General features: G+C 41.6%; 2 protein-coding genes across 6 annotated transcripts in view; one reads left to right on the top strand and one right to left on the bottom strand.

Annotated features, from left to right (window-relative positions):
* The first annotated feature begins 973 nt into the window (after positions 1-973).
* rp1l1a (rp1 like 1a) lies at positions 974-22,727 on the top strand. Of its 2 annotated transcripts, none has more exons than XM_082523303.1 (8): positions 974-1,117; positions 8,489-8,741; positions 9,537-9,935; positions 10,030-10,273; positions 10,383-14,911; positions 17,407-18,375; positions 18,471-19,484; positions 20,229-22,727. In XM_082523303.1, exons 2-8 carry the CDS (start codon positions 8,508-8,510, stop codon positions 20,652-20,654), a joined length of 7,815 nt encoding a protein of 2,604 aa, XP_082379429.1. In that variant the 5' UTR covers positions 974-1,117; positions 8,489-8,507; the 3' UTR covers positions 20,655-22,727. The 2 variants fall into 2 exon arrangements, with proteins under 2 accessions (XP_082379429.1, XP_082379430.1); XM_082523304.1 differs by lacking the exon at positions 974-1,117 and adding an exon at positions 6,163-6,510.
* The window catches only part of gckr (glucokinase (hexokinase 4) regulator), a 29,417-nt gene continuing 12,708 nt past the window's right edge, over positions 9,874-26,582 (bottom strand). The window contains exons 18-21 of one of the 4 annotated variants that reach the window (XR_014274549.1): positions 26,424-26,558; positions 25,501-25,622; positions 25,071-25,207; positions 9,874-9,918 (exon numbers count right to left, since the gene is read on the bottom strand). Coding sequence is in view for 3 of the 4 variants with exons in the window: in XM_082523306.1 (XP_082379432.1) it covers positions 25,509-25,622; positions 26,424-26,558 (249 nt within the window). In the remaining variant the exon portion in view is untranslated. Of the gene's footprint in view, positions 9,919-23,487; positions 25,208-25,383; positions 25,623-26,423; positions 26,559-26,582 lie in introns of those variants that run through there. The other 3 variants (XM_082523306.1, XM_082523307.1, XM_082523305.1) reach the window with 3 other exon arrangements.

The raw sequence follows: 26,582 nt of genomic DNA, 5'->3' as shown, positions 1-26,582 counted from the left end.
TCCTAATTAGGATTAAGAACCATTCATAATCAGTATTCACAGATTTCAATATAATACAATAGTTTTAGGGTGGACCCTTCAGTTATTAAACCCAAGGCAACATTGTGTAGACTCATCACTGTGCATTACTGTGTGCAAGCAAGAGCTACGCCTGCTCGTCTACTAAGCTAAACTGTCACCCTAGCAGCTCCACTTTTAACAAACAAATACATTCTGCTGTTAAAGCCAGTTTCTTCCAGCTGAGGGCCCTTGCAAAGATTAAGACAATTCTCTCATCTGCTGATTTTGAGAAAGTAATGCCAGTGCCTTCCAGAATTTTAGGATCCTTTTGTTTATTATTAAGGCAAAAAATAGATCAGCACTTTCTTACATTTTTGAACTTTTAACTCTATGCACACTCCTAGATCATTAAGGTTAACTGACTAGATGCTTCTAGTTGTTCTGGTTGTTTAAATCGGGCCTTTTTCTTTAGTTGCACCTAAAATTTGGAACAGTCTTCCTCTTCAAAGTAGGACCTCACCAGTACTCAACATCTTTGAAGCTCACTCGAAGACAGATCGTACCTCCCTTGTGTTTTTCTTTTATTTAGTTTAGTTTATGTTTTTTTCCTGTATTGTCCTTACTTTACTTTATTTATTTATATAGCACTCTTCACAGGATAAGAACCACAAAGTGCTTCACAATAATATAAAACTGATATACATAAAATAGCACAATCAAATATTCAACACAAATTTAGTTAAAAGCCAATCTAAATGAGTCTTGTTACTTTATTGCTTTCACAATAAATAAACTGATTGGACTTGATTTTCCGAGCTGTGCAGTTTGTGTGTTTACGTTCAATCCTACCGTTTTTACTGAAAGGCTTTCAAGTCATTACTTTGAAAGTCTTAATCGCTGTACTTCCGGGTTTTCATGCCGCGGACTTGCAGCGTGCGTGAACGCGCGCGCCCGCAACCTGTGCTCACTTCTCAAATCTCAGATAGCGAGCTCGCGGCGCTGTCTGCCGCTGACCACACCTGACTTTATTATCACTCTGTTATCAAACTGCTTCTTTATCGGGATCTACACTCGGACACTGATCTTCACTGGTTCCTTCCAGCATGTTTCCTCACAGGTAAGATGAACCTCTCTTTCTCACCTGTTGCTTTACGAACACCTGCTTCTCTGAACTTAGACAAAGCTGAACATCTGTGGTAAGGTTCTGTGTTTGTGTGTTTTCAATTTAATTTAATTTATTTTAGTGAGAATACAAACCCCAATGAGCAAGTGCTCATATATCCAGAAGGCTTGTGTTTGTGTATGTGGTCCAGTTGTGGGAATAAGGTCATCACATATCTGCTTATAGGATAAGAGACAAAAGGGATTGAGCAAAGGAGTGAGCGCACTTCCAAAAATAGGCCACCGCATGCGGAATAATCTCTGCTCTGTTTTCATTTTCATTTTTTCTGCTGACTGAAGTGATCACACGAGAGCAAGAGCAGAACTTCTCTCCGTTTTCAGTCAGTTTTAAGGTGAACATGTTCAAATTCAGTGATTCACTGTGTTCATATCACAAAGGAAAGTACTCCTGCAGGACTGAAGCCTATACCCATGTGTAACATCATCAGGCAAAGCGCACAGGTGATGAACTGCTTGATTTATCCTCTAGGAATACACATTAGTACCAAAACTTTCTCAGAGAGCAGCATCCTGACGCCTCACTGTGATGCCTCAGGTTCCTGTCAGCACCGGAACTACTCATCCTTGACTTCCTGTCTACCCAGAATCCCCCTGAGGGCCACCTACCTCTCCTCTGTCTCTCATTAAGGCTGTGAAGCAGATACAGATTGATGAAATGAGGAGTTACATAAATTTTACTTATGCAATAAGACACTTCTATAAAACCAAGACATATTTCAAGGACATTTTGAGCCTGTAGATGGAAATAATAAATGTCCCTGGTGTTTTTAAAAGTGTAAAAAGACGTGTTTGATTCTGTTTTTCTTCTTCTGCTCTTACTAGAGATTATTTTTAACTCCACAACACAGCATGCCCCTGAACAGCGGTACCAAACACTGCTCTGATTAAACATCTGTAACAAACCAACCTGTTGAGTAATAACAGCCAAAATATATAAATGATGATTAATTTTAAACAGTTTACCGTTAATGGCACCTAACATAAAATATATATTTTAAAAAATGTATACAGAAATTTAAATTGATGTTTTCAGATGTTTTTTTTTTATTATTTCCTTAATTTATTTACTTTTCCATTTAATTTATTTTTACATGTATTTATTCCCTTTGTATTTCCCGTTTGTTTGTTTGTTTGTTTGTTTGTTTTGGGGGGTTGTCTCTTGCTTCATTTCTTTTCTGCTTGTGTATAAACGTGATGTGGCTGCCATTCAAAGGGTATCGTGGGGTTTACATGGCACCTGTTGGCTCATGTATACACATCTTACGCTCCACACTGTCAGCTGGGGAAGAGTGTTTTGAAAATAATAAGTGATTGAGGTTGTTGTTGATGACGTTAGCTTGACCACATGCATGTTTTCTTTAAATTATTATTATAAACAAATCAGGTCAGCAGCTAAATAGGACATATCCAGAACAAGGAAATCGCAGACTTACAACAGCAACACTAACAGAAAAACAATCATCGGAACAGGAGTTTAGTAGGAACAGTGTGCAAAGGGGGCCATTCTCATTCCCAATGTGCAACATACCGCCGATTTGTCACGTCCCAAGGCGTCCCATAGGAACACGAAAGGTAACTTTCCGAGTCCCTGTGATACGCGCCGGATTGTGGATGCAATCCAATAGACTCCCGGCAGTAACACACATTCCAGCCGTGTATTCCAGCCCTAACCCTAACCTTAATCCTAATGATAAACACAGTCTTAATCATATTAGATAGTGTTTTCCAGAGCTATTAATGATGAGAAAGTAAAATAAATGTACATGTGTTGATTCATTCCAAAAGGTTCTCATGTTTCCGAACGCGTAACGTACAGACGGATGTGGTGACTGAAAGCGTAACATACTGAGGATTTGTCACATAGCGTCGGTATGTTACACTTTGGGATGAGAACGTGTTGGTGCAAAGACCCACTGTGTGAGGACGCTTAACCATGTTGCCTCACTGATCAACTAAAGGATGGGATAAAATAAATGCTAATAGTATTTATAACAATACTTTAAGTAATAACTATAATCCTTGTCCTGCTATATGCTGGCATCATAAGTATACATATAGTATTTTAACACCCAAATACCCACCTATGACAAGAAGAAAACAATATGTGTATACATTTATACATATGCCAATGCTATAAGGTTCTATGGGGGTGATTAAGCTTGGTGATCTAATAGTAAATACATTAGAGGATTACCTAGGCAACCATAACCTGGAACATCAAGTGTCTTTGGTGAAAGTCTTTTCCACCAGTGCGATATTTGAATGTGCTCCAATCAGGGCCGGCCCGTGGCATAGGCCGTATAGGCAAATGCTAAGGGCGCCGTCCATCAGGGGGCGCCACGCCAGTGCCACAAATGTTTGGGGAAAAAAAAAAAAAAGTTGGTACTATTATTTCTAAATACAAAAAATAATCCCACGTTAATTAAAATGCAAAGTAAAGCTTATTTAATAGAAATATTATTTGTTACAACATTACGCCCCCCCCCCCCCCCCTCCCCCCTCCCCGCACGGTGCGCCCCCTCCCTTCCCGTATCATGGTTCCTTTTGGACGTCACCACATCAAAAAAATCAACACAAGATGTCAAAACGGCCAAAACTGTCAGGTGCCCAGGGAAGAAAAAAGAGAGAAGAAGAGGAGGAGAAACGAGAAAAAGACAGAGGTAGGTAACGTTAGCCTACATGAAATTATTTGTCTGAATGTGATAGTAACCTAAATTTTTAGCATTAAGCTAATGTTACATGATTCGCTAATTGCTAATCAATAAATAGCTAGTTAACTGTTTTAACGTCAGTTAATATTGTGGAGGGGGCTAAATTGTTATGGAAAATAATAATGTAACGTTAGGTAATTACAGTACTCCCACCTTTCCCACCATTCCTCATTTGTATTCATCTTTTAAGCAGGTGTTTTTTGTTTACATTGTTATTGCCTTCTGGTTTACCCTGCAGGTAATAGTCACTTTTCCACCCCTGTATATATTATAGTTGTAAGCCTAGTTGTTAAAGTGCACATCATTAATGTTAATTAAGCAATATCACATGAGAGGGAACGCTGTTTTTTAATATGAGCACTGCTGTGATTCGGTCAAAGATAATCATAACATAACATTCTCATATGATATTATACTGTTACTTTGCATTCTGCTATTCAGCATTTCACTGTAATGATGACAATAAATTGAATCTAATCTAATTTGCATATCAGTTAAGATCACGAAATTTCCCACGTGTGGGACTAATAAAGGTTATCTTATCTTATCTTATCATACATATATCTCTTTGGTTTTTCATTTATATTATATCATTTCATTTTATTCCTGGAATCATATGTTTTTATTATTAGACTTTAATACTCAGTGGTGTCACATACTCCTCTCTTCAGATGCACTGTTGAAGTTTCTAAATCCCACCCCTGGGCCATCTACCACATCTACCGCTGCTGCCTCCACTTCAGCAGCACAACCCACCAGTGATGCAGCATCAGCAGCACAACCCAGCCATGATGCAGCAGCATCAAGCGGTCTTCCTGTTGCCTTATTTATATTGTATTTTTAATTTATTTTATCCAACTTGTTGACACGTTTTATTGTGTTTATGTATGTAAAATTTATTGTATTTCATATATTCATTTTTTATTTTTTGTATTCATTTATTTATTCATATATTTTTTTATCTTGTTAATTATTCTGATTGTGAATTTGCTTTCTTTAAGTAAAAAAAAAAGGTCAAAGACAAAGCTATTCGGTTTCTTGTGAGTACATACACTACACTGCCGATGTAGGGGGGCGCCACCTAAAATCTTGCCTAGGGCGCCAGAATGGTTAGGGCCGGGCCTGGCTCCAATCATATTCATATGCAAACGGCAGCTAAAATGACCATGTGTAATGTGGCCAGCGTCACTTATGAATCCGCAAATAATTAACACTCTGTCTCTAACACACTTTATATGCATGTTTGTGTGAGCCTCTTTTCGCTCACTGTTTTGTTCACCCTCATCGTTCGTGTCAGTACCATCTCCCGACCACAGTGGGCAGTTCTTTTCCAGATAATAAAAAACTTAAAATATGAAAAAGCTGGCAACAGGCTGTTGAAATTATCGGAGCCAATAGCAGCTAAAGAGCTTGTTAAGTTTGGACGTGTTCTTTAGGTACAGATATAGACCGTTAATCCCACTAAAAGAAAAGATAATGGAATAAGAACTGTGGATATAAATAATATGCCATCCGCTTACCCACACTGGGAAAGCAATACACAACATTCATATTTATCATTTAGAATACCTACTAGACAAATACTTTTTTTTTTCTTTCTGCAAGCTGCTGTGCAACCCACCTTGCCCTTCAGCTCCTCCTTTCATGCTGTGTCCAGCCTGATCAATGCCACAACTGTTGTCTCTGGTGCTGGTTTTGTGCTAGGTCTTGCTGCTGCTCTTTCCCCTTCTGGCTTTGTGAGATGGTGCTTTGCCAGACTGAGACAATCAGCTGGTCGTGATTGGCTCATTACAGATTTACTGCTACTCTGTCTGTAGTATTAGAGGGTTTTTTTGCCAGGGCAGCAGTTGGTGGTTTCAGGGGTTTCTAGACAGGAGGAACCCTGCTGTTAGACAGGTTGTGTGTAATTACAATCCTCCAACTAGATCCCTGTGTGTGAGGAAGACACAGATAGAGGCCGTTATATGTGCTAAAACCTGTGGCCTCTGCACCAACTCTGCAACCAGAATGTGAAAACCGACTGCCTTTATCTGACTTTATCTAAGTCAGACTTTTTTTAAGACTTTATCTACCTAACTTTGTCCTTCGGCGTCCTGTAACTTTCATGTTGACATGATTCAAATTATAATTTCACTAACAATCTAAACATCTTTGATGTATTTGCCTATTAATATTTCTATTCAATCTCAATAATTCAACATCACAACTACAAATTAGCATATGTGTCTTCTGCTGCTCAGGTGCGGCATGCATGAGAGCATCACTTGCCTTATTAACGTCTTGGCCTCACCATAGCAACCCCTCCTTCTCCCACACACACACAGAGGTTCTTAAGCAGGCTTTTCATTCTATCCTTAGCCTCACCCCTCCTGTCTTCTCCTATCTCCTCAGTTCTCCTCTCTCCACCCCCACTCCCTTCCTCCCTCCTCTTGTCCATCTGCCATTTTACCCTGAGAGCTGGAGAGTGGAATCAGGGACTCTGCTTTATATGTACACTCGGGGATCGCCACCATACACACTTGCACAATTACTCCAAACCAGTCTCCTGGTCTGACTAGATATCCACAAATTTCTCTTCAGCTTTTCCATACCTCTTTGGACCATGCTTCCCGAATATGTGAGTAGTGCAACTAATACATATGGCATGGAAAAAGTGGTTGTTAATTAGTGGCAGCAGTCATTCTCCTGTTCTTTTACGACAACGGTAAGCATCTTCAAATCATTTGAAAAAGATTCTAAACGAGCAAAAACATTAAATCTGCTATAATAATGCTTTCATGGGAAAATAATAGAGCTTCATGTTGAAAAGGCTTAAACCTACAATGCTGTTATCTGTTAATGGTTTGCTTCAGTGTAATGTGTTAAAGGCTAATATATGTGAGTCAGAGTTTTGTATTGGAAAGAAAAATCTGTGTGTTAGATATGAAATGATCAGTCCATCGAGCAGTCCGTCCACAGCTTTTCATTTAACAGATGAGTCATTTATTCTGCTTAAATGTGAGAACTTTAAGCTTTGTTTGTCATATATAAACTGGGACTGTTGGTGTGCTTCTAAAAAAAATAGTTTTTAAGAAGTATTTGTAATTCATTAAGTCTAAAAATAGCACTGAAGAAACTAGATGAGATTAACAGAAAGTGAAAATATTCCTTTATTCCACTTCTAAAATCTGATATATTGATTCCATTAAATCTTGAATGTCAGTGAGAAAGAAGCAGAGGGTGATAATGAAACACTAACTGAATGTGTTTAAGTGTCTGAAAGCTCTAAGCTAACATTTGCTTGGATTAACTTGCCTCTTTGCTGGAAAAACTTGCTTAGTGCACATGGACATCAGCATAGCTGTAAGCCTGAGACCTTCCTTTAGTCCCACAGCATAATCACCTTCCCACAGCTTCAGTGGTTGCTTTTCATGTTGCACATCAAAAGCAACTTTGTTGTCCATTTCAGAAGAAAGCCAGAATAAGTTATATGAGATCGACTGAGTTAGTTTCAAGTGTAAAATAAACGTTACAGTCAGTTTTATTTATGCTGTTCTACACTGAAAACCTGTTTAACATGTCCCTAAATGTTGGGTTAACTGTGCCCTTCATAGAATTTTAAATGATATGTTTGATGTAATGTTATTAGGAAAGACTGAGCTAAAGAGGCATTAAGAAGCAGTGTCAACACTGATTTGGCCTCGTGAGACTTAAAAGCCTGCTAAGCCCATCAGAAGACATAACAGGAAACAATCAAGAGGCACATTGTGACCACATGCACTGAGTAGAAAAAGTGATATTTGTCTTGATGCTGAAGGATTTAAGGGTCACCACAGCAGATCTCTCAACATACACGTGAAATTAGCTTGTGGTTTTTATAACTATTATATAAGCTAATATGTGTGTCGATACAGACCTGAAACCCATCAAAACTCAAAACTAACAAGTAGTTATTTGCAGTGTTCATCTATGTTCATCCATGTGTTGTAAAACTAGAGAAAAAAGCTAAATGTTTGAAAAACTCAGCATATGTTATGTAAGCCGATTGATGCTGCCTTTCCAGAAGCAGGGCAGAAACTTTTTACGTCTGTTCCAAACAGGATTTCTATACGTGTCCTAGGCCACACTAATAAAAATAGCTCCCTGTGCGAAGCTCTGCCTTTAACATCCATGTAAATATAGCATTTGTCTACAGTTCACAGTAAAGTATGTGGCTTGTTTTTGTTGAACTTTTGTAGGATTTGCAGTTCTTATTCAAAAAACAAATTGAAACTGATCAATGATCATCAATGATCAGGGGGGGACTGCACAGAATATTTTGAGGGGATCCAGGTAAATGTCTTTTTCTAGAAAATCATTACAGAAACAAGACATTCACCTCAGCAGCTGGAAAAGTGACAGCTTATTATTAGAATTTAGTTGTAAACGATACAGAAGGTTTTTCCCACCAATGTCAGCTAGTCCTTTCAGCGGATGTCCTGTCCTAAATCCTCCATTAATCATCCTGATTAAGACTTGTTCTTCTTGTGAGTGTGATTAGCACGCACGGGATCAGAAAAATAAACAGAAACCTGCAGAAAAAAATAAACATGTTCTTATCTTTGTGTGTTTCCCAGGTGTATGTGAGACCACAGCATGCATTCGGTCCAGACAGGGCTGTGGAACCCCCGGCCCCCATTTAAACATGTCTTCCCCATCCCTGCCCCGCCCCCTTCCAACTCGCGCCCCGCTCACGTGAGCTCAACCACCCCAGCCAAACGGATCACATTCTACAAAAGTGGTGACAGCCAGTTTGGGGGCGTCAGGATGGCCATCCACAAGCGCAGCTTCAAATGCTTTGACGCCCTGCTGGACGACCTTTCTCAAAAGGTTAGATGAACTGTAGTAGAGACTTCTTTTGAAGCTGAATGCTTAGATGCATGCATATAGGTCAGGGGTGTCAAACATTAGGCCTGGGGACTAAAACTGAAGAGTAAAAGACTCCAATATGACCCTTGGACAGCTTTGCAAAATGTGAAGTAGGATATAAATGTATAAATTTTAGACTTTTAACTGTATTTAAGCATTTCCTACTGATAAAGACCTCTCTCGTGGCCATCCATATGACACAAAAGTAATATCAAAGTGTAAAAAACAAAACAAAAACACAAGAACAGACATTTTCTGTCAATTAACAAAAATGTTATGCTTTATAATTACAGGACAGTCTGAGCAATGAACTACCACAACATTTTCTTTCATTTTATACATTTATCAAATACTTTCACTCATCTGGCCCACTAAGATATAAGGTGTGGCATGCTGTATGTGGCTTTGACTTTACTGATGCAGGTCTTTTCACCTCTTAACATCCACGCTAATCAAAGGTTATGGTTGGGTTTTGCTTTAGCCACATGATAAATAAGCAATTTTTCAGGAACTGTTGATTTCAAATTAAATCCCAATTATTTTGTCATTACATGTTCGAAACAACTGAAAATCCTACAAAATGGGGTGGATATTTAACAAACCCTAGATGGGTCATCTAGGGTGGATGTTAAGTGGCTAAAACGGCGCTTGTCCTGATCAGCAGTGCTTTATACAATGTAGGGAGAGCAATACATGGATACGAGATAGAGACAGATTAACAGTCACATTTGATATTTATGTACAATTTGTCCACAGGTGCCGCTGCCATTTGGTGTGCGGACTGTGACCACCCCTCGTGGCACTCACACCATCAAACACCTGGAGCAGCTCCAGGATGGTGGCTGCTACCTCTGCTCTGACCGACGCCAGGCGAAGCCAGTAAACATGGAGCTGGTCAACAAACACTCAGGCATCTGGTACCATCACAACCGGAGGCCCCAGAGGCCTGAAACGTCATCCGCAACACCACCTGGCCATTTGCATATGCCTTACAGACAGCGACGGATCTTGCTCGTGAAGAACAGCGAACCGGGGATGAGGAGGAGCGTGGTCCTGAGCAGAAGGACAGCCAGGAGCCTGAGAGCTTTTTTAGATGAGGTGTCCGAAGTGATGCAGTTTCATGTCCGCAAGATCTACACTGTAGAGGGACGCAGGGTAAAAAGTTATATTTATTTGAATTTGCATAGTAAAACTTTGCAAAGGTTGCTCATTTTAGTGAAAACTGTTGACTCTAGTGAATTGTTTCCAGATTGACAGCGTTCAAAGCCTGATGACTTGTCCAGGTGTTCTGGTATGTGTTGGCCGGGAAGCCTTCAGCCCCTTGCTGATAAACTTTATTAGGAAAACTTCAGAAGAGAAACTCCCTGGTCTGGGTCCCCGGACTCCTGGAAATGGGGCACGATCCCCTGCTACTCAAGGAATAAGGTCCCCACCTCATGGAGCTCAATCCAGAGCCAGTGAGTACAGCGAAGGACATGAAAGCAAGAAAAATGGTGAGTTTTTTAGACAACTGGGCAAGTTAACAACAGACAAGTTTTAAAAGGTACAAGAAAAAGAGGGAATACATTTTGTTAAATATTGTACTTTTCTCTTTTCCTTCAGTTAACTTTGGTCTGGAAACCAAAAAGAGCATCATTCACCCTCGTTCTGATTCCTCAAACCGCTCGGCACGTTTCTCTTTTTCCTCTGAAAAGTCATATGGCAATGGTGTCACTGCATGCCCCCAGGGAAAGCCAGCCATTATGAATGATGACATTGAAAAGCGTGTTCTGGTAAATAAAGATGGCAGCCTCTCGGTGGAGATGAGGGTGCGTTTTCACCTCCAGAATGACGAGACCCTCCAGTGGGCCACTCAAATTAAAAAATCTCCATCTCTGAGCAATGAATGTTGCCCTCTAAGTCAGGCTCAGCCTCATTATCTCCAGCAGGGCCAGTCAGAAAGTTGTTCTGACCCTGATTCAACATCCTTTGATCAGTACGGTGTGGACTATTCCAGCCAGCCGCTGCAGTGCGAGTTGGAAGGGAACCACTGCCCGTGTTGCCATCAGAGGCATGAACAGCATTACGACTTATGGGAAAACCCTGCACACAGCCATAAATCAGCTCCTGTTCCACCCCCACATGCACCCAGCCACACCCACAGTATGATGAGACATACGCACTCTTCTAGCTCTTCCTCATCGTGCAATTCAAGAAGGGTGGTGCGCTGCAGAGCACGGCTCTCCAGCTGCGGGGGTGGCTCAGGTTCAGAGCAGAGCAAACTGGTCCAGGAGGAAATGTGTGTAACCGAGCAGGTTGAGCACAGATTAGAGGTAGAGCAGGATGGGGACACCCATATTGAGGTACACAAGGTGAGCCGGTGTTGCAGTCGAAGTGAAGTGGTTGTCGCGGACAGTAACCTTCAACCACTCAGAAGAAAGTCAGCTGAAGACGAAGAAGATCGCCCGCCATCAGCAGTCAGCAGCTCCTCACATGTCCTTCAGTCGTTGAAAGAAGATGAAGATGATGAGGACGATGATCTGCCACCAAGCATCTCACGGTGTTACCATAGCAATGAACCGTCCCCAACCCCTGAAACTCAACTGCACGAAAAGCCAATAAATGACGTCTCAGCCAATTCTTTCCACTCTACCAAACACAAGGAGCAGGAAGAGCTAGGAAGCAGGGCAGTGTCTGCAGCCTCTTCCTGTCTCTGTGGAGGAGCTGCCGCTTGCTCAGCTGGCCCAGATGAGGTAGATCAAGTCCCTTGCAACACATCTAAAATAAGCGTAACCAGGATGTCAGAATCAGAGGAAGGAGGGGCCTGTGATGATGATGAAGGGATAAAGAGGGCTGTAAGTGACTTGTCAAATCACACAGGACTCTCAGCAAGCTCTCAAAAGTCAGCGACTTCCAGCGTGTGTCCGAATTGCGGGGGCTGCAAACGCAAGGTCGATTCTGTTTCCGGTGGCAGGGAATCACAGAGAACCAATCGTTCCAACCAAGCCTCTCCCCTTCCTAACAGTGATGATGCTGCCTCAGATGTTTCTACCCAATCCAACAAAACCAACCTCACCAATAATGGACGCCTCTCTGCCACACCAAATATCTTGGAGGGCAAAGTATCCAGTGCCATGTCTAGAACATCCAGTCCTCAGGCAACACAAAAAGAGAAAGAAAGGGCTCCCAGTGCTACTTCAGCTACAAGCCACAGGTCCAATAGATCACACAACTCTGGCTGTAAGGGCAGCACTGATATTCGTGCAAAAAAAGAGGACAAGAGAAGCTTCAGCGTAGTGTCAAATCAGTCTGCAAAGTCCAGCAAGTCTGAACACACAAGTGAAGCTCCTGATATCAGTTCAAGGGAGACAGCAGTCAGCGAGAACACTGTAGAAAGAGCAGTCAGCTCCTTGTCAGCCAAATCTTGTGTTTCAGCTCAGACTGATGCATCAGTCAAGTCTCGTAACTCCACCTGTCAGTCAGGAGCTAAAGGCACATCCCAAAGTGACAATCCAGCTGTAGAAGAGCATGACCCAAACAACAGAGCTCCCAGTAGCCTCTCTGTGAAGTCAAATGTGTCTGCAAAGGCTGAAAAGGCTGAAAGACCTGATAGTGCTAGATCAAAAAACTCAAATATTTCTGTAAAGTCCAGCATATCTCAGAGGTCGACTTGCAGTAACTGTGTAAAAGCGACAGCAGTTGAAGCTACCATAAAGGTAACTGGAAAAGGAACAGAAACAGAGGTAGAGGAAAGACCAACAAGTGCAATGTCATCAAAGTCCAACCTGTCTGCAAAGTCTATTAAATCCCATAAGTCCACTAAAGCCTCAGAGCCTGGGGGAGAGGGAGAAGAAAGGGCACCAAGTCAAATGTCTGGCACGTCAGTTAAATCGAACAAGTCTGCTAAGTCTACAAAGTCGTTCAGGTCTAAATGTGATGGCAATGAAATGGTGACATGTTCAAGCTCAAAGACAGCAGATGAAGCTGAAGAAAAAAAGAACAATCTTAAACTGGTAAATAATGAGAGGACACCCAGTGCAGAGTCCTCCAAATCTCATGAATCTGACAGTAATCAAAACACAGAATCAGACTCCGAAATAGTACACAAAACAGAAAAAGCTGAGAAGCGAACTGCTAGTATTTTATCCCATAAGTCAGCTTCCTCTGCAAAGTCTCACAGTACAAAGATAGAGGGAGATGACATGGTGGACAGAGCCCCTAGTGCCAAGTCCTCCAAGTCCCAGAAGTCAAATCACACAACTGCATCTCCAGTTCCAAGTGAAGCTAAAGAGAATCAGGAGAGGGTGGAAAGTGTCATGTCTGCCAAGTCAAAATCTTCAGTAAGGTCCAACATTTCTCATAAATCTAATTCAAGTGCAAATGTTGTCACCATTAAAACGCCTACAGTTGATGACGAGGAAAATGTGACGAATGAGAGAGCACCAAGTGCTGCATCAGGAAGATCAAATGTTTCATCTACAGTGTCTCAAAAGTCAAATTGTAATGGAAAAACTGATATTTCTATTATTGAAACAGCGGATGGAGACAAAAAGGTAACAAATGAGAGTGCACCAAAAATTAAATCTAATGTCCAAACTCTCTCACCTAAGCGAACACGTTCGCCGCGGATGCGCTCTCCTGATGCTTCAGCCGCATCCACCAAAAGTTGTAAGTCTCCTGTGCAGCAGTTGTTGAATGGCTCTGATGCTGGAGACACAAGAGGGCCCAGTGTCTTGTCAGTTCACTCCGCGGGCTCTGCTAAATCTGGCAAATCCAGATGCTGCTGTGGAGCCACTTCAGAATTTGATGAGGCAAAAACGGAAAAGACCTCAACTCCCAGTCTCCCAAAAAGCCCAGAGGTTTCCACCATGAAGGAGGATGTGGAGATAACGGGGTCCACCGTTTCTCAAAAATCCAACAGTACTGGCAGGAGGAGGGGTTCAGCAGTGGATATCCCAACTATTGAAACTCCATCAGGTGAAGAAAATGGATTGCAAAAGACAGAAAAAGCAGCAAGTACAATTTCAGTCAGAAGCAGCAGGTCTAACAAGTCTTCTTGCAACTGTAAGTCTAAAGAAAAACATGCTAATGCTAGCTCGACCAAACTTGGAAATGGCAGTGAAACAGAAAATGTGAAGTCTGCTCCGGTGACAAATGGTAGCAACAGCAGGAACTCATCTGCAATGTCATTAGCAGGTGCGAAAGTCCAGATAAAATCCTCTGCAAACACAACAGCAAAAACAGTTCCTGGAAACTCAGAAAATAATGGCACGGAAAATCAAAGAAACCCTAGAGCAGCTAGTGAGGCCAAACAGGAAGAAGACACTGCATACAGTAAAGTAATCTCCTCCCAAAGTCCCTGTTGCCTCAGGGCTGAGTCGGCAGATTTAGCTTCAGATCAGAGTAAAGAAAAAGATCAGGTCGAATGTAAGTCCAGATTTAGCACAGGGAGCGATTGTGGTAGTGTCAAAATGGCCAGCTCTCTGAAGAAAGGAACCCCTATCAAGTCCTCAAGCCCCTGTCCCTTACACAGCAAAGTAGAGACATGCAGTGAAAGCACTTTGTCTCAATCTCTGTCTGCTGCTGACTTGCTAAAGGAAACAATGGCTGCAGCACGCCCATGCAGCCGACAATCTAAAGCCAGTAAGTCCAGTGACAAGTCCAAGAGCAAGAAAAGTGGAATGTGTCAAAGACGCAGCAATCAGATGGATAAAAGAGAGGAACTGACACCTGCCTGTTTGCCCAACACATCCCCCAGTGAGGTTGTTAGTGACTGGCTGCGAAGTATTCCTGCTAACAGCAGCATGCTAGCACTTGGCGATGAGTTTAATGAGGAAGAGCTGACGCCAAAGGAAATGGAAGAGATGCCTGGAGGAGAGTTAGCACAGGAGAGTCCTGAAGGTGAGAAGTTAGAATTGGAGGAAAAAGGTGACCCTGAAGAGGATGAAGAGAAAGAAGATGAAGCTAAATGTGAGATAGCACAGGAGGAGAAGGGCTCAGATCCAACTTCAGGAGATGCAGAGGGGACTTCTGGTCGCCCTAGTGCTCTACTATTACAAAGTGAGGCTCTGCCTAGAAGCTGGCAGTCTTCTGCAGCTGTGATGAAAGTTCTTCTAAGTTCTTCTCTGGGTCGATGTAGGAGTATGCCCGAGGTAAGCCAGTTACTTTTTTGTGACAGAAAATTATTCTGCTATACAGAGCTATAGATAAAAAGTTGCCAGAGGTGTGGACTCGAGTCACATGACTTGGACTCGAGTCAGACTCGAGTCATTAATTTTATGACTTTAGACTTGACTTGAAAAAATGTTCTAAGACTTGTGACTTGACTTGGACTTTTACACCAATGACTTGGGACTTGAATTGGACTTGAACCGGTTTACTTGAAAAGACTTGATATTTTACCCCAAATATAAAATTTAACATGCATATTATATAGAGATTGAAAATGTGACGTCATTCACGGGTAGAACCGCAAAGGATTCTGGGAACTCGTGGCAAGCGGTACTAGCGCACGCAGGCTTTCAATTAAAATCAGTTACACAGCGATAAAAAGAAACACAAAAATGGCAAGAAGCTGTTGTATCATTAACTGCAATAGCCGGTCGCATGACAGCCACGGGAAGCCGACGGGTAAAGAGATCGGTTGTTATCGGATTACGTCGTTGAAGAGAAATTGTTCAGCCATGTTTCCAAAGTAACAAAGAGGCGACGGATGGCCTGGATTGCAGCCATTCTAAGACCAAATATAACGTCCCAGAACCCTCCAGCTCACAGGTTAGTCTGCTCCAAGCATTTACACGAAGGTCAGTGTTTTTTAGTAGTTAATACGTCATTTTCATAACATAATTAGTGATATAGGTTACAAGCAAGTCTGGCGCTGAACAGAAATTGTCGCGCTATGCTCCTTTATTTATTGTGCATAAATAGTGAATTGTCCTGACACAATATTGCGTTTCGCTTCTGTTATTATGGTACATTGACAAAAACATATACTTTTATTCACAGGATAAAACAGGTTTTTTGTATCACTAATTGCCCAGTACGATTACAGCATACAGTATTATTGTCACTGCTACATTTCTGTGATGGGTACCAGAAATTATTTCCACTGCTAATTAATTACCGTTGAGCTCAAAGGTTATATTAATAAACGGTTAAGGAATGTGTATTTATGACGACAATTTGTGAGACTGGTAAACTTATGATACGTACGATGGTCTTTCGTTCTACACGGTGCATTTCAAGGTCCTGCACCCATCTGGCGGTAAACTGTACCTGGGCTTGTTGCAGTGACCTGAAGTTACTAAACTTCATGAGTGTATGCACTCACTCCAAGAACCGTATGATTATAAATATGCATATAAATATGCTACAATGAGATAGCTGACTTCATCTAACTAGCAAATGTTGTCCAGGCTACGTTGGTGATACAGTTTTTTTTTAATGTGTATGATATTTTTGTCATGCGATTTTAAAGCCGGTCCTACAAGCGCATCCAAGAATAACATGCAGCTTATCTCAGAACTGTCGGTGAAAATTATTCTTGGAGCTAAGTTTAATTGAGCTGCATTTTAAAGAGGTGCAATTTCACAATTTGTGTATATTTTCTAAGTTCACTATTTTGTCATGTGTTGAGAAAAACACAGATTTAAAATTACATGGTCTAATATTTACATTTAGCATATAACTGCAACATTATTTTTTCGTTTTGTTTTTTTTTTAAAGACTCGAAAGGACTTGAAATTCAAAGTTTCAGACTTGTGACTTGACTCGGACTTTTACACCAGTGACTTGAGACTCGACTCTGACTTGCCTGACATTACTTGAGACTTGACTTGAGACTTGAGGATAAAGACTTGAGACTTACTTGAGACTTGCAAAACAATGACTTGGTCCCACCTCTGAAAGTTGCATCACCAGAGGCATCTGGAATAAAACTGCCAAGTTTGTGGCAATCACTTGTGAGCAAGTGAGCAACCAAAAGTACTTGACTTGCTAGGAAATGTACCATGTTCATGATCCATTTGACCCTACATAATTAACATGCAAATTTTCAAATTTAGAAGTTATACGTTTTGGGTTAGATATGCCAAATAAATGGTAAATGGCCTGTATTTATATAGCGCTTTACTAGTCCCTAAGGACCCCAAAGCGCTTTACATATCCAGTCATCCACCCATTCACACACACATTCACACACTGGTGATGGCAAGCTACATTGTAGCCACAGCCACCCTGGGGCGCACTGACAGAGGCGAGGCTGCCGGACACTGGCGCCACCAGTAGGCAACGGGTGAAGTGTCTTGCCCAAGGACACAACGACCAAGACTGTCCAAGCCGGGGCTCGAACCGGCAACCTTCCGATTACAAGGCGAGCTCCCAACTCTTGAGCCACGATCGTCTGATGACGAATATGTGAAAATGACATGAAAAGAGGTGGATGTTAACATAAACTACCTTCAGTCCTAAACAGGCAACCTGTGTCCCTGCAGATCTTAGATGTTAAATCTAGAAATCCTAAAATTCTGCTCAGTTAATTTCAGGATTTTGAAATTCCTTTTTAACCAGTTGTAATTATTTGAATTTGACTATAATTCCTGCATTGAACATATTCTACATTCTCTGAATGTTTTCTTTTTGATCTTAGGTGTCTCCGGTTTATGGACGCCGACTAAGCACATCAGCCAGGGGTCTTTTGGACTGTTTGGCCCAGCTCCAGCTCATTGAGCCTTCATTGGGCCCTGGCTGTGATGTACAGAAGGGTCGCAGCCAGCAGTATGAAGACATAATGGCTATCCTTCATTCCCTGTGGCTCACTGAGCCTGGGAACATCCAAGCCAAGGAGACAAAGGAGAACAAGAACAGTAGCCCAGAGCAGGTGACACCACCAAGGTCCTCATCTGGGGTGGATATGAGCAGTGGCTCTGCAGGTTCAGGGAAGGAAAATGGCAATCAAGGAGGAGATGAGACACCTCCAAAAGAGAGAGAATCTCTACAAGCACACGAGGTAGCAGAGAACATTGTAGAAGAGGAGGAAGAGGGAAATGAAATGGCAGGAGATACAGATATTGAGACAGAACACAAGGAAACATTCACAGACCAAGCTAAGGCAGACACAGCAGAGGAACCAGTGCAAAGTGAAGAAGCTCCTCAAAAAAGCGAAAGCTCCAAACCCTCAGAGTCATCAGACAAGACCTCTGCCAAAGACAGTTCCAAATCTCCCACCGATAATGAGCACGAGACATTGGAAGACTCTAGTACAGGCACACCCCCAACTGTTCTTCGAGCATCTTTGGCCAAAAGACCATCCCAAGACCCTGACCCAGTGTGGGTACTTCACCTTCTGAAGAAGCTTGAAAAACAGTTTATGGTCCACTACATTAATGCAGTGGCAGAGTTCAAAGTTCGATGGGATCTAGATGACAGTCACATCCTGGACACCATGATATGCGAGCTGAGGGATGAGGTGAGCCGACGCATCCAGGGCAGTATTGAACGTGAAATGAGGAAGATTCAGGGTCGAGCGGGGAGAGGTGGTAGGTCACCTCGGCCGCCACAAGGAACACATCTCTCCAGAGAGTCCACTACAACAGAGAAGAGACGTCAGATGTTGAAGGTAAATCTACCACAAACTGTCTTCATAGCAGAGGATACTGCTTGGATGACATAAATTGTTGGATTTAATTTTTGTTTGTTTGTTTGTCTTTTTAGATTATGAAGAAACAGTCGGTGAAGACCAGCGAGTCCCTCAGCGACGGAGAGATGACGGGGGAGTTCAGCGACCAGCGAAGTGACGACGAATACTGTCCATGCGAAGCTTGTGTTCGCAAGAAAATGGCTGCACGGCCTTTCAAAATCAACCCGCTAGCGGCTGAAGCACCGGTGATGAAGGACTTTGACCTACTTAAGATACTTCAGCTGAAGAAAAGCCCAGCCCCTGCAACCGTGCCGCAGCCTGCGGCAGTGGAAGACGAAAGCCAGGCGGCTGTAGACGACGATGGGAGGAATTTAGACGTAGTCCAGGAGGAAGAGGAAGACGAGGAAACCAAAGAGGACATCAGAGCTGTTGTTGTTTTAGAGGAGACGATTGCAGAGGAAGATGAAGAGGCTGAAAAAGAAAACGATGACGGTAAAGCAAGGGAAGAAGAGGAGACAGAAGATGAACAGGAGGAAAATGAGGAAAGTGATGCAAGCAAAGAGGAGGAGGAAGAAGAAGGAACAAGTGGTGAAGAAGTGAGAGAAGATGAGACATCAGAAACTGGAGGGGAGGATGAAGAACATCAGTGTAAGTGTACCAGAAACGAGGATGAGAGTGACCAAGAGGAGGAGGGAGAGGAGCAAACAGGAGAGGATGAAGAAGAGATGGGAGAAGATGAAACAGAGGAAAATGAGGGAGACACAGGAACTGGCGAAGAAGAGGAGACAAGCGACCAAGACACAGTAAAAGAGGCGTCAGTGGGCAAAGGAGAAACCCCAGAAAATGAAGAGAGTGATGAGAGAGTAGACGATAAAGAAAAACCCACCGAGGGTGAAAGTGTGGAAGAGGGGGAGGATAGTGCCGCAGAAACGACAGAAAATGAAAAGTCGACATTGTCAAAGGAGGTTGCAGAGAGGGACAGTGCGTCAGCAGAGGGTGAAGATGACGAGGAAGACAACACAGGAGAGGGTGAATCGAGTGAGGAACAGGAAGGGGAGGCATCTGAAAAGGAAAGAACCTCGCCACAGGTAAATGTGAACCATGTTTTTACTGAAGTTTATTCAGTAATTATTATGTATAACACAAAGGATAGCATTGTTTTCTTTTTTTTCTTTTAAAGGACAGTCACTTTCATGTTAGTAAAACAGCACTGCACTCATGGAAGTTTAACCGCATTGATTAAAGATGTCAAATAGGCCAACAAACATGATCAGACTGACTCTCCAGCTTAATTTTGACTCCCCTTTAGTGCCGTGCAGTACCGCAAATTATTGTATCAATCCAATACAAGTGAATACAGAATACAAAGTGAATACAAAACACCACTGAGTCCCTGAACAACAAACTGCGCTGTTCCTTAAAGAGGAATCTGACCTATTGCATCCTCACCACTAATTCTAAGCCTGTGGGAAAAGATAATCTCGCCATCCAATTAGAGAGCCTGAACAAATCTGTTTTGTTTGGCACCAACATGAAGCTTCCGCTGATGGACGTATGCTGCTTTTGCCAGTTACAAAAAAGCTTCAACATGTTAAAAATACTTTTAAACTGTGTATTTTTGCCTCCATCGGAAGCTGAAACCAGTTAAGGATCAGTTTGGTGATATTATTTACTGGCACCTCCCTGCACTGATTAACTCATTTTAATCTCACACATTAATTTGGTGGTACTATGTAAGCATCTTGTAGATGTAATTACAGCACTCTAATGCCCAATTCATCTAATTAAAACTGCTCAGAAATCATTTATTGTTATCTCATTTAACCCTACAGGGGCAGGACGCGATTCCAGCTGCCTGCATGACCGAGGGAGAGGAGGCAGACGCGGAAGACTCGGACATAGATAGCAAACGTTCAAGCGACACCACTGCTGACAAATCGGGATCGGAGGAGAAGGAAGAGAGTGGAGAAGACAAAGATGAGGAGGAAGATGCTGTTAAAGAGTTCAAGCTAGAGGAAGAGGATAAGGCAAATGGAAGCAAAGGAGAGGATGGTGCTCTTCTGCATCAGTTCACCAGAACCTCAGTGGAGTCCCAGCCTGGCTCATTGGAGGACATCGACGCTGAGTCCCCACAAAATCCTGTGGACTCCACTGAAGTGTCCAAAACGGCTGACAGCATATCCACAGGTGGTAGCAATGGCCAGAGAAGGAGCCGGTCACCAGCCAAGGTCAAGCAACTCAAACCGAAAGAGGGTTAAGACAAACTGGACAGTTTTTGGATACACCTCAGGACACTTTCAAAGACTATTCGCCAGGTGAATCCCCAACTTAGTGACATAGTTTTAAAAACATAATTTGCTCTTCCTGGGACTACACTGGATCAACATAGGCATTTTTATAGGTTTAAAGACTCACTTAAAAACTTGAAGCACTTTATTAATCCAGATCTTGTTTAGGAGGAACAAAACTGATTTATGTTACAAAAGCAAAATGAAACTTGAAACCAGTCTATCGTACATTTATTGTGTTTATAATGGATCTGTGTATATTTTTGAAGTTAACTGTATGTAAGAAGGCATATGAGAATATATTTTTGAAAAACTAACACTTGGTATCTATGGGTGACTTATCAGAACTCAGTTTTGTGCTCAGTGGACAGATTTATTGCTGTATTGAATGGAATAGCTTTTTATATTTACTACACGTTTGCTCAGCCGTGGCAGTTGTATTTACTTGGGTTATCGGTTCAGTTCTGCGATTATTTCTTGGAGCTGTATCATTGAGTCAGTGCTGGATTCTCAGGGTTTTGGTCACCCAGCTTGCTTTGATTTTTTTACCCTGAAAAACATACTAGAAGTAATCCTTGAAGGTCTTTTATAACTTGTGGGTTTTTTGTCATATTTCACCCTGCTTATAAAACAAAGTGACTGGGTGTGCATCAGAAGTTAGTGAGGGTGGTCTCTGCCGCTGCAGCTACGGAAAAACCCCAAACTATTCTACTCTACTGCTCTTCAAACCATGTCTTCATTATATATATATTTAGTTGTCAAAACTTGTCATTAATTGTACAAAGGAAGTCATAAAATGTCATTGTCGTGGAGATTTAAAAAAAGGTTATTTCCTAGCTTACCTATTATTTAACTACTTGTTTAAATCTTTAACCTGTTAAATCAATTGTTTAAACCTATACAAGTCTGTAATGTGATTACATTAGAATCTTTTTTTTGAAAAATAGGCTTGTTTGCTTTCTTGCTGAGCTAGTATGAAGACTTATCAGCACTATCAAGCGTACACACTTAAAAGCTAGAATTAGCTTAGCATAGCTAATTACTGACCTTTAGAGTGTCTAATAAACTAATGTCATTTTTATTGTCCTCTAAACAAAGCTAGCTCACAGTTTCCTTTTTCTTCCAGTGTTAAGTTAAACAAAGCTCATTAACTCCCAACTTTGTATTCATTTAGCATTTAGCTTGCATATATAAATGTTTTCTTAGTCAATTCTTAGCAAGAAAGTAAACAGCTGTATTTTTCAAAATGTCAAAGTATTCTATTTTCAGGTACCTTCAAATAATACATACTGTACTTTAATAACAATGTATTATCTTTGAATTCTTGACAGTTAGAATGTGTTTTAACTGTGCTGTACCTCACTGTATTTATGTAATCCTATTACTGTGATCATACCATAAATGCTTTTTGTCCCAGGAGAAACAGTGTGCAGCATGTAGCTGCAGGAAATTTTAGGAGACGGCAGCCTGACTTTAAGGTTGATGTAAACCTTTCTCTGCTGCTTTGGTAAAGGAGTCTCCTTAGGTGTGTGTTACATGCTGTAGATACTGGCGGAGTTTGCACACCAGCCATGTGGAACAACAGCGTGAAGCGTGTTACTGATGCCTTATTGTATCCATGGTTACATAGAGGATGATCGACACAAACAGAGGAGGAGATCACACTTAAGTTAGTGGCTCTCCATTAGACTCACAAAGCCTGTTAAACAAGCTGGAATGAGTCAAAGCTGCTGGTAAAGGCTTCAGGCTTACTCTTCAACTGTATATTAGAGCAGGGACACTGCACACGGTCAGTGTGTGCTCAGGACAGTGAGAATGAGGCGCTTATCTCTTACTGCTTAGTTTGACAAAAGCCTCCTATTTTGTGGCACCAAGAAGGTGTGTGTGCCTATGCTGTTACTGGTCTGTCTGTCCGTCCACTAATCTTAAGCATCACAAAGTGAACATCATGTACTTAGAGCAAATGATTATATGAATGTAATGATACTGACAGAAATAAAATAAATGCACTGAATGGTAATTCTCCAAATGTTCTATAATAATCTGGACACATTTCTGTAACTCAGCAGTGTTTGATGGAGCTGAAACTCCAAGTCAGTTATGCAAGCATGTATCGTGGAAGTACGTCTATTAGTCAGATGAAATGAAACTAGAGCTCTTTGGTCATAGAAACATTGATTATGTTTAAAGAAAGATTGGAGAGTGGTCTTTTCTTTAGTCTTTAGTTTCTCCTACACCATGCAGCGCATCGGCCAGCTATTGATGTCCATTGTTGTTGATCAGCTGCTATTGCTTCGGCTTCATCCAAGTTAATGCTGGCATGCTCCAGATCATCTATTATGGTCCGGCACCAGGTGGTCTTAGGACCTCCTCTTTTGCGTTTCCCTCTATGTGGAAACCATGTCATGGCGACTTTGGCTGGCCGGTGAAGGAGTAGGCAAAGGAATTTTGCTGCAAACCGAAATCAACGTTGAGCAACAATATCGGCTAGGGGAAGCATGTCTGCTCTTTGTAGCACCTCTTTGTTCATTATCCGGTCCCAGAATTTGCCGGAGGCCACGTTGTTGGAGCACGTTCAGCTGACGGATTGTTGCATTTCTTGATTGCCATGTCTCGCTAACGTAGAGGGTGATTGGGATAGCAATGGAGTTGAACAGATGAATCTTGATCGGCGTGTTCAGTAAAGTTGAGTTCCAGATGTGCTGTAACTCCAGACACCATGCCAATCCTGGAACAGACATCTCGATCGGAGACATCGTCGTTTGAGATAATGCTACCTAGGTAGCAGAAATTCTCAACTTCGTCAACTTGTTGCTGTCTGATCATTACTGGTACTCAAATGTAAGCATAACCCACACGAAGTACCTGTCTTCTTGGCGCTTATTCATAATCCGGTCTTCGCTGCCTCTCGTAAGTTCTTGTTGAGTGGAGCCTATAGGAGTGCGATGTCCACACTGACAAGTTTCCGCTCTTCTCAACAGAAAATACCAGCGTTCATTTGATCAACCAATCCCCACGTGTCCGGCAGGCACTTATTAGTTTCGTGCTGTATAACCCAATAACACCGCAATCCCCACAGTGAAACACGGTGGTGAGAGTATTATGATGTTGGGATCCTTCAGTGTGTCTGGAACTGGGAATCTTGTCAAGGTGGAAAGAATCATGAAGGAGAAAGGATATGTGAAGATTTTTAAAGAAAACCTCAAGCAGTCAGCAGCAAAACTGTGTTTGGGTCATCACTTTATTTTCCAACATGACCATAACCCAAAACATATGTTGCTTCTGGTGAAGAACAGTGTATCTAACATGCCTGTTTTGGTGTGTTAACCTCGTTCCAGGATCAACATTGCAACTAAGCAATCATGTTGTCATAGCTTCGCAATGTGGATAAAAAAAGAAGAAAAATACCCTTCTTTATATAAAACTTTCTTGTCAGACAAATGGTAAGAATTTGAAGTGTTTTCTTTATTAATTTTATTGATATAATGAATATATTATCAAGTTTGGTTTCCTCTTAGCCAAATTTAGGTTACTAAAGTTGGTTTGCTAATGATACTTTTTAATAGCATTAGTTAACTTCTTGACTAAAGATAATTGAATGCTCAGACATATTGGTTAGTTGCGATGTTGATCTGGGACTATTGTTATTATGATGTTGGGACAACGCCAACACGGAGATATCAGATCTTGCGGTGTGTGTGAAAAACTGCCCCAGAAGACCTAAGTGAATGTGACTGACTGGCCAGCACAAGGCCCTGATTTGTTTAATAATTCTGTCCTCATCTGTAAATGATTGTTAAATGCAGTGAAATGTCTAAAAATGTCAGTTCCTCTAATGGCCACTTGAGGTTGCTCCAAAAGTGAGTTATACCCACAGACCACCATGTTAAAATGCCCAGCTTTAGAGTACTGAAACGCAAACTTACATTAATAAGTCTAGTTACATGGTGATTAGCTTAGGTTAGCATGGCATCTAACCAGAAAGAAACAGCTAGCATGGCTAAACGCCTATAAACTCAAAAGCTACAGGTGAAAGGAACTTCCACTAGTAGCGGTTTAGAGACAATTAGACACTTTGATTGTGTAACAAATTTGTTTCTGTGTATAGATCGAAACCCAAGAAATGAGAGAGAGCAAGATGTGTCCTTCTACTTTCAGGTTATTAAGCTACGCTAATCACTTCCCGGCTTTAGTCTTACACATAATAAAGTGCAATGATCTCAGGCCCTTTACTTCCATTTTTTCCTGCACTTGTTAACATCATGCTACAAAATCAAACAGCCAGTAGTGTAAGTAATAAATGGTTTATGAAGTAAAATCACTGTGATTTTATAGGTGGCAAACAGAAATGCTGAGAATTGTGTCCTAACGCTTTCTGATCCAGACCTGATGTGCACTTCATCTTCTTGGGACCTCCTTCTCTCTCGGCTTCGCCGCTGTGTTTGGCTCTCCTCCAGTGGAGTTCCAAAGCTGTTCAACCTCTCTCTCAAGATACTCACACATAAACCACGCTAATCCCCTACCTGTGAGTAAGTTGAGCAAAAGAGGGATTGAGATTGACTTACATCACACGGACAGATCCTGCTGAGCCTTTAAATTCCAGAAAACACTTACAGAACATAGAGTGTCAGGCTTTCTAACATAGTTTAGTGAATTTGAGTCAAAAAGGCTAAAACTTTCATTATCTTAGAAAACACACTTTTTTTAATTTACTTATTTTATTTCAATCACATTAAATTAAAACAGAAGTATGTTCATTTAAGAGTGAGATAAAAGTGCTCAAATTTGTGTTTTGTATGTAAGATTTTAACTTAACGGCCTCCGTTACCACATCCACTGAGCCACGGCTTCCCTAACAATTGGCTGCTGCTTCAAATGTGACTCCGCCTCCACCAGTGACCAACCGGTAAGTAAAATGACCAAAGCCAGAGGGACCACCTTAAAAAGAGGGAGACAACATGATACAGCCGTTTAGTTCCTCTCTCTTCAGTTATTCAGCTCTTTATGTGATTTCCGTACCAGAAACCAGATTTTTCTTCAACCATGTGGGTCATTCTACATAAAGTAATTTATTCAATTTAATTCACTTTTATTTATATACTGCAAAATCACAACAAAACAACAACAGTGAGACAAACCCCTACTAGCAAGCGCTCAGCGACAGTGGGAAGGAAAAACTCCCTTTTAACAGGAAGAAGCTTCCAGCAGAACCAGACACAGGAAAGGGCGGCAATCAGCTGTGACTGGTTGGGGGTGAGGGGAAGAAGACCAAAGTTAACTTCTAAACATGATTCTTTCTATGTCACAAGCATCTTTGGATCAATGGACAATCTGACGACGAGCAAAATCAAGCAAAGAGACGAGGAGTGCCACAGCAGTTGGCACTTCCCCTCTGAAATGGAGTAAAATGAGTAAAAGTGAATGTGATGTAATCCCAAGAGAAAACTATCACAGCCTGAGACCCTCTTGATTATAAGAACTTTGATAAAAACCTCCAACCTCTTACACAGAACCAATGAACAGCAATATAGTAGTTTTCACAGCTATAGGCTAATGTGTCAAAATAATATTATTTTAAAAAGCGGTTGTTTTTAAATTCTAAAATGTGTTTCAACATATGTTTGTAAAGCTTTTTAAAGCACTTACGTATAACTGAAAGAGGTAATGACAAGAAGAAACCGTTTTTAAAATCGGGTTTCTGGTATGGATCTGTCAGCAACATGCACATCACCTCTTTACCTTGGTGCTGTTTCTGGCAAAGCACGTGTGTGTGGTGATGTCAGAGGATGTCATCTCCAGTGTCAGCATGTCTACTCGGTAGATTGCCTTTAAAAGAGCTTCCTCACATTTTTCCTCTGGACATGTAGAAAGCTTCTGAAAATAGAATGATTAAGCCTT

The sequence above is a fragment of the Aulonocara stuartgranti genome (genome assembly GCF_965226115.1).
Source record: "Aulonocara stuartgranti genome assembly, chromosome: 23".
In the NCBI taxonomy this organism is placed as follows: Eukaryota; Metazoa; Chordata; class Actinopteri; order Cichliformes; family Cichlidae; genus Aulonocara; species Aulonocara stuartgranti.
Note: the sequence above shows the minus strand (reverse complement) of the source record. Positions and strands in the feature narration are given on the sequence as shown.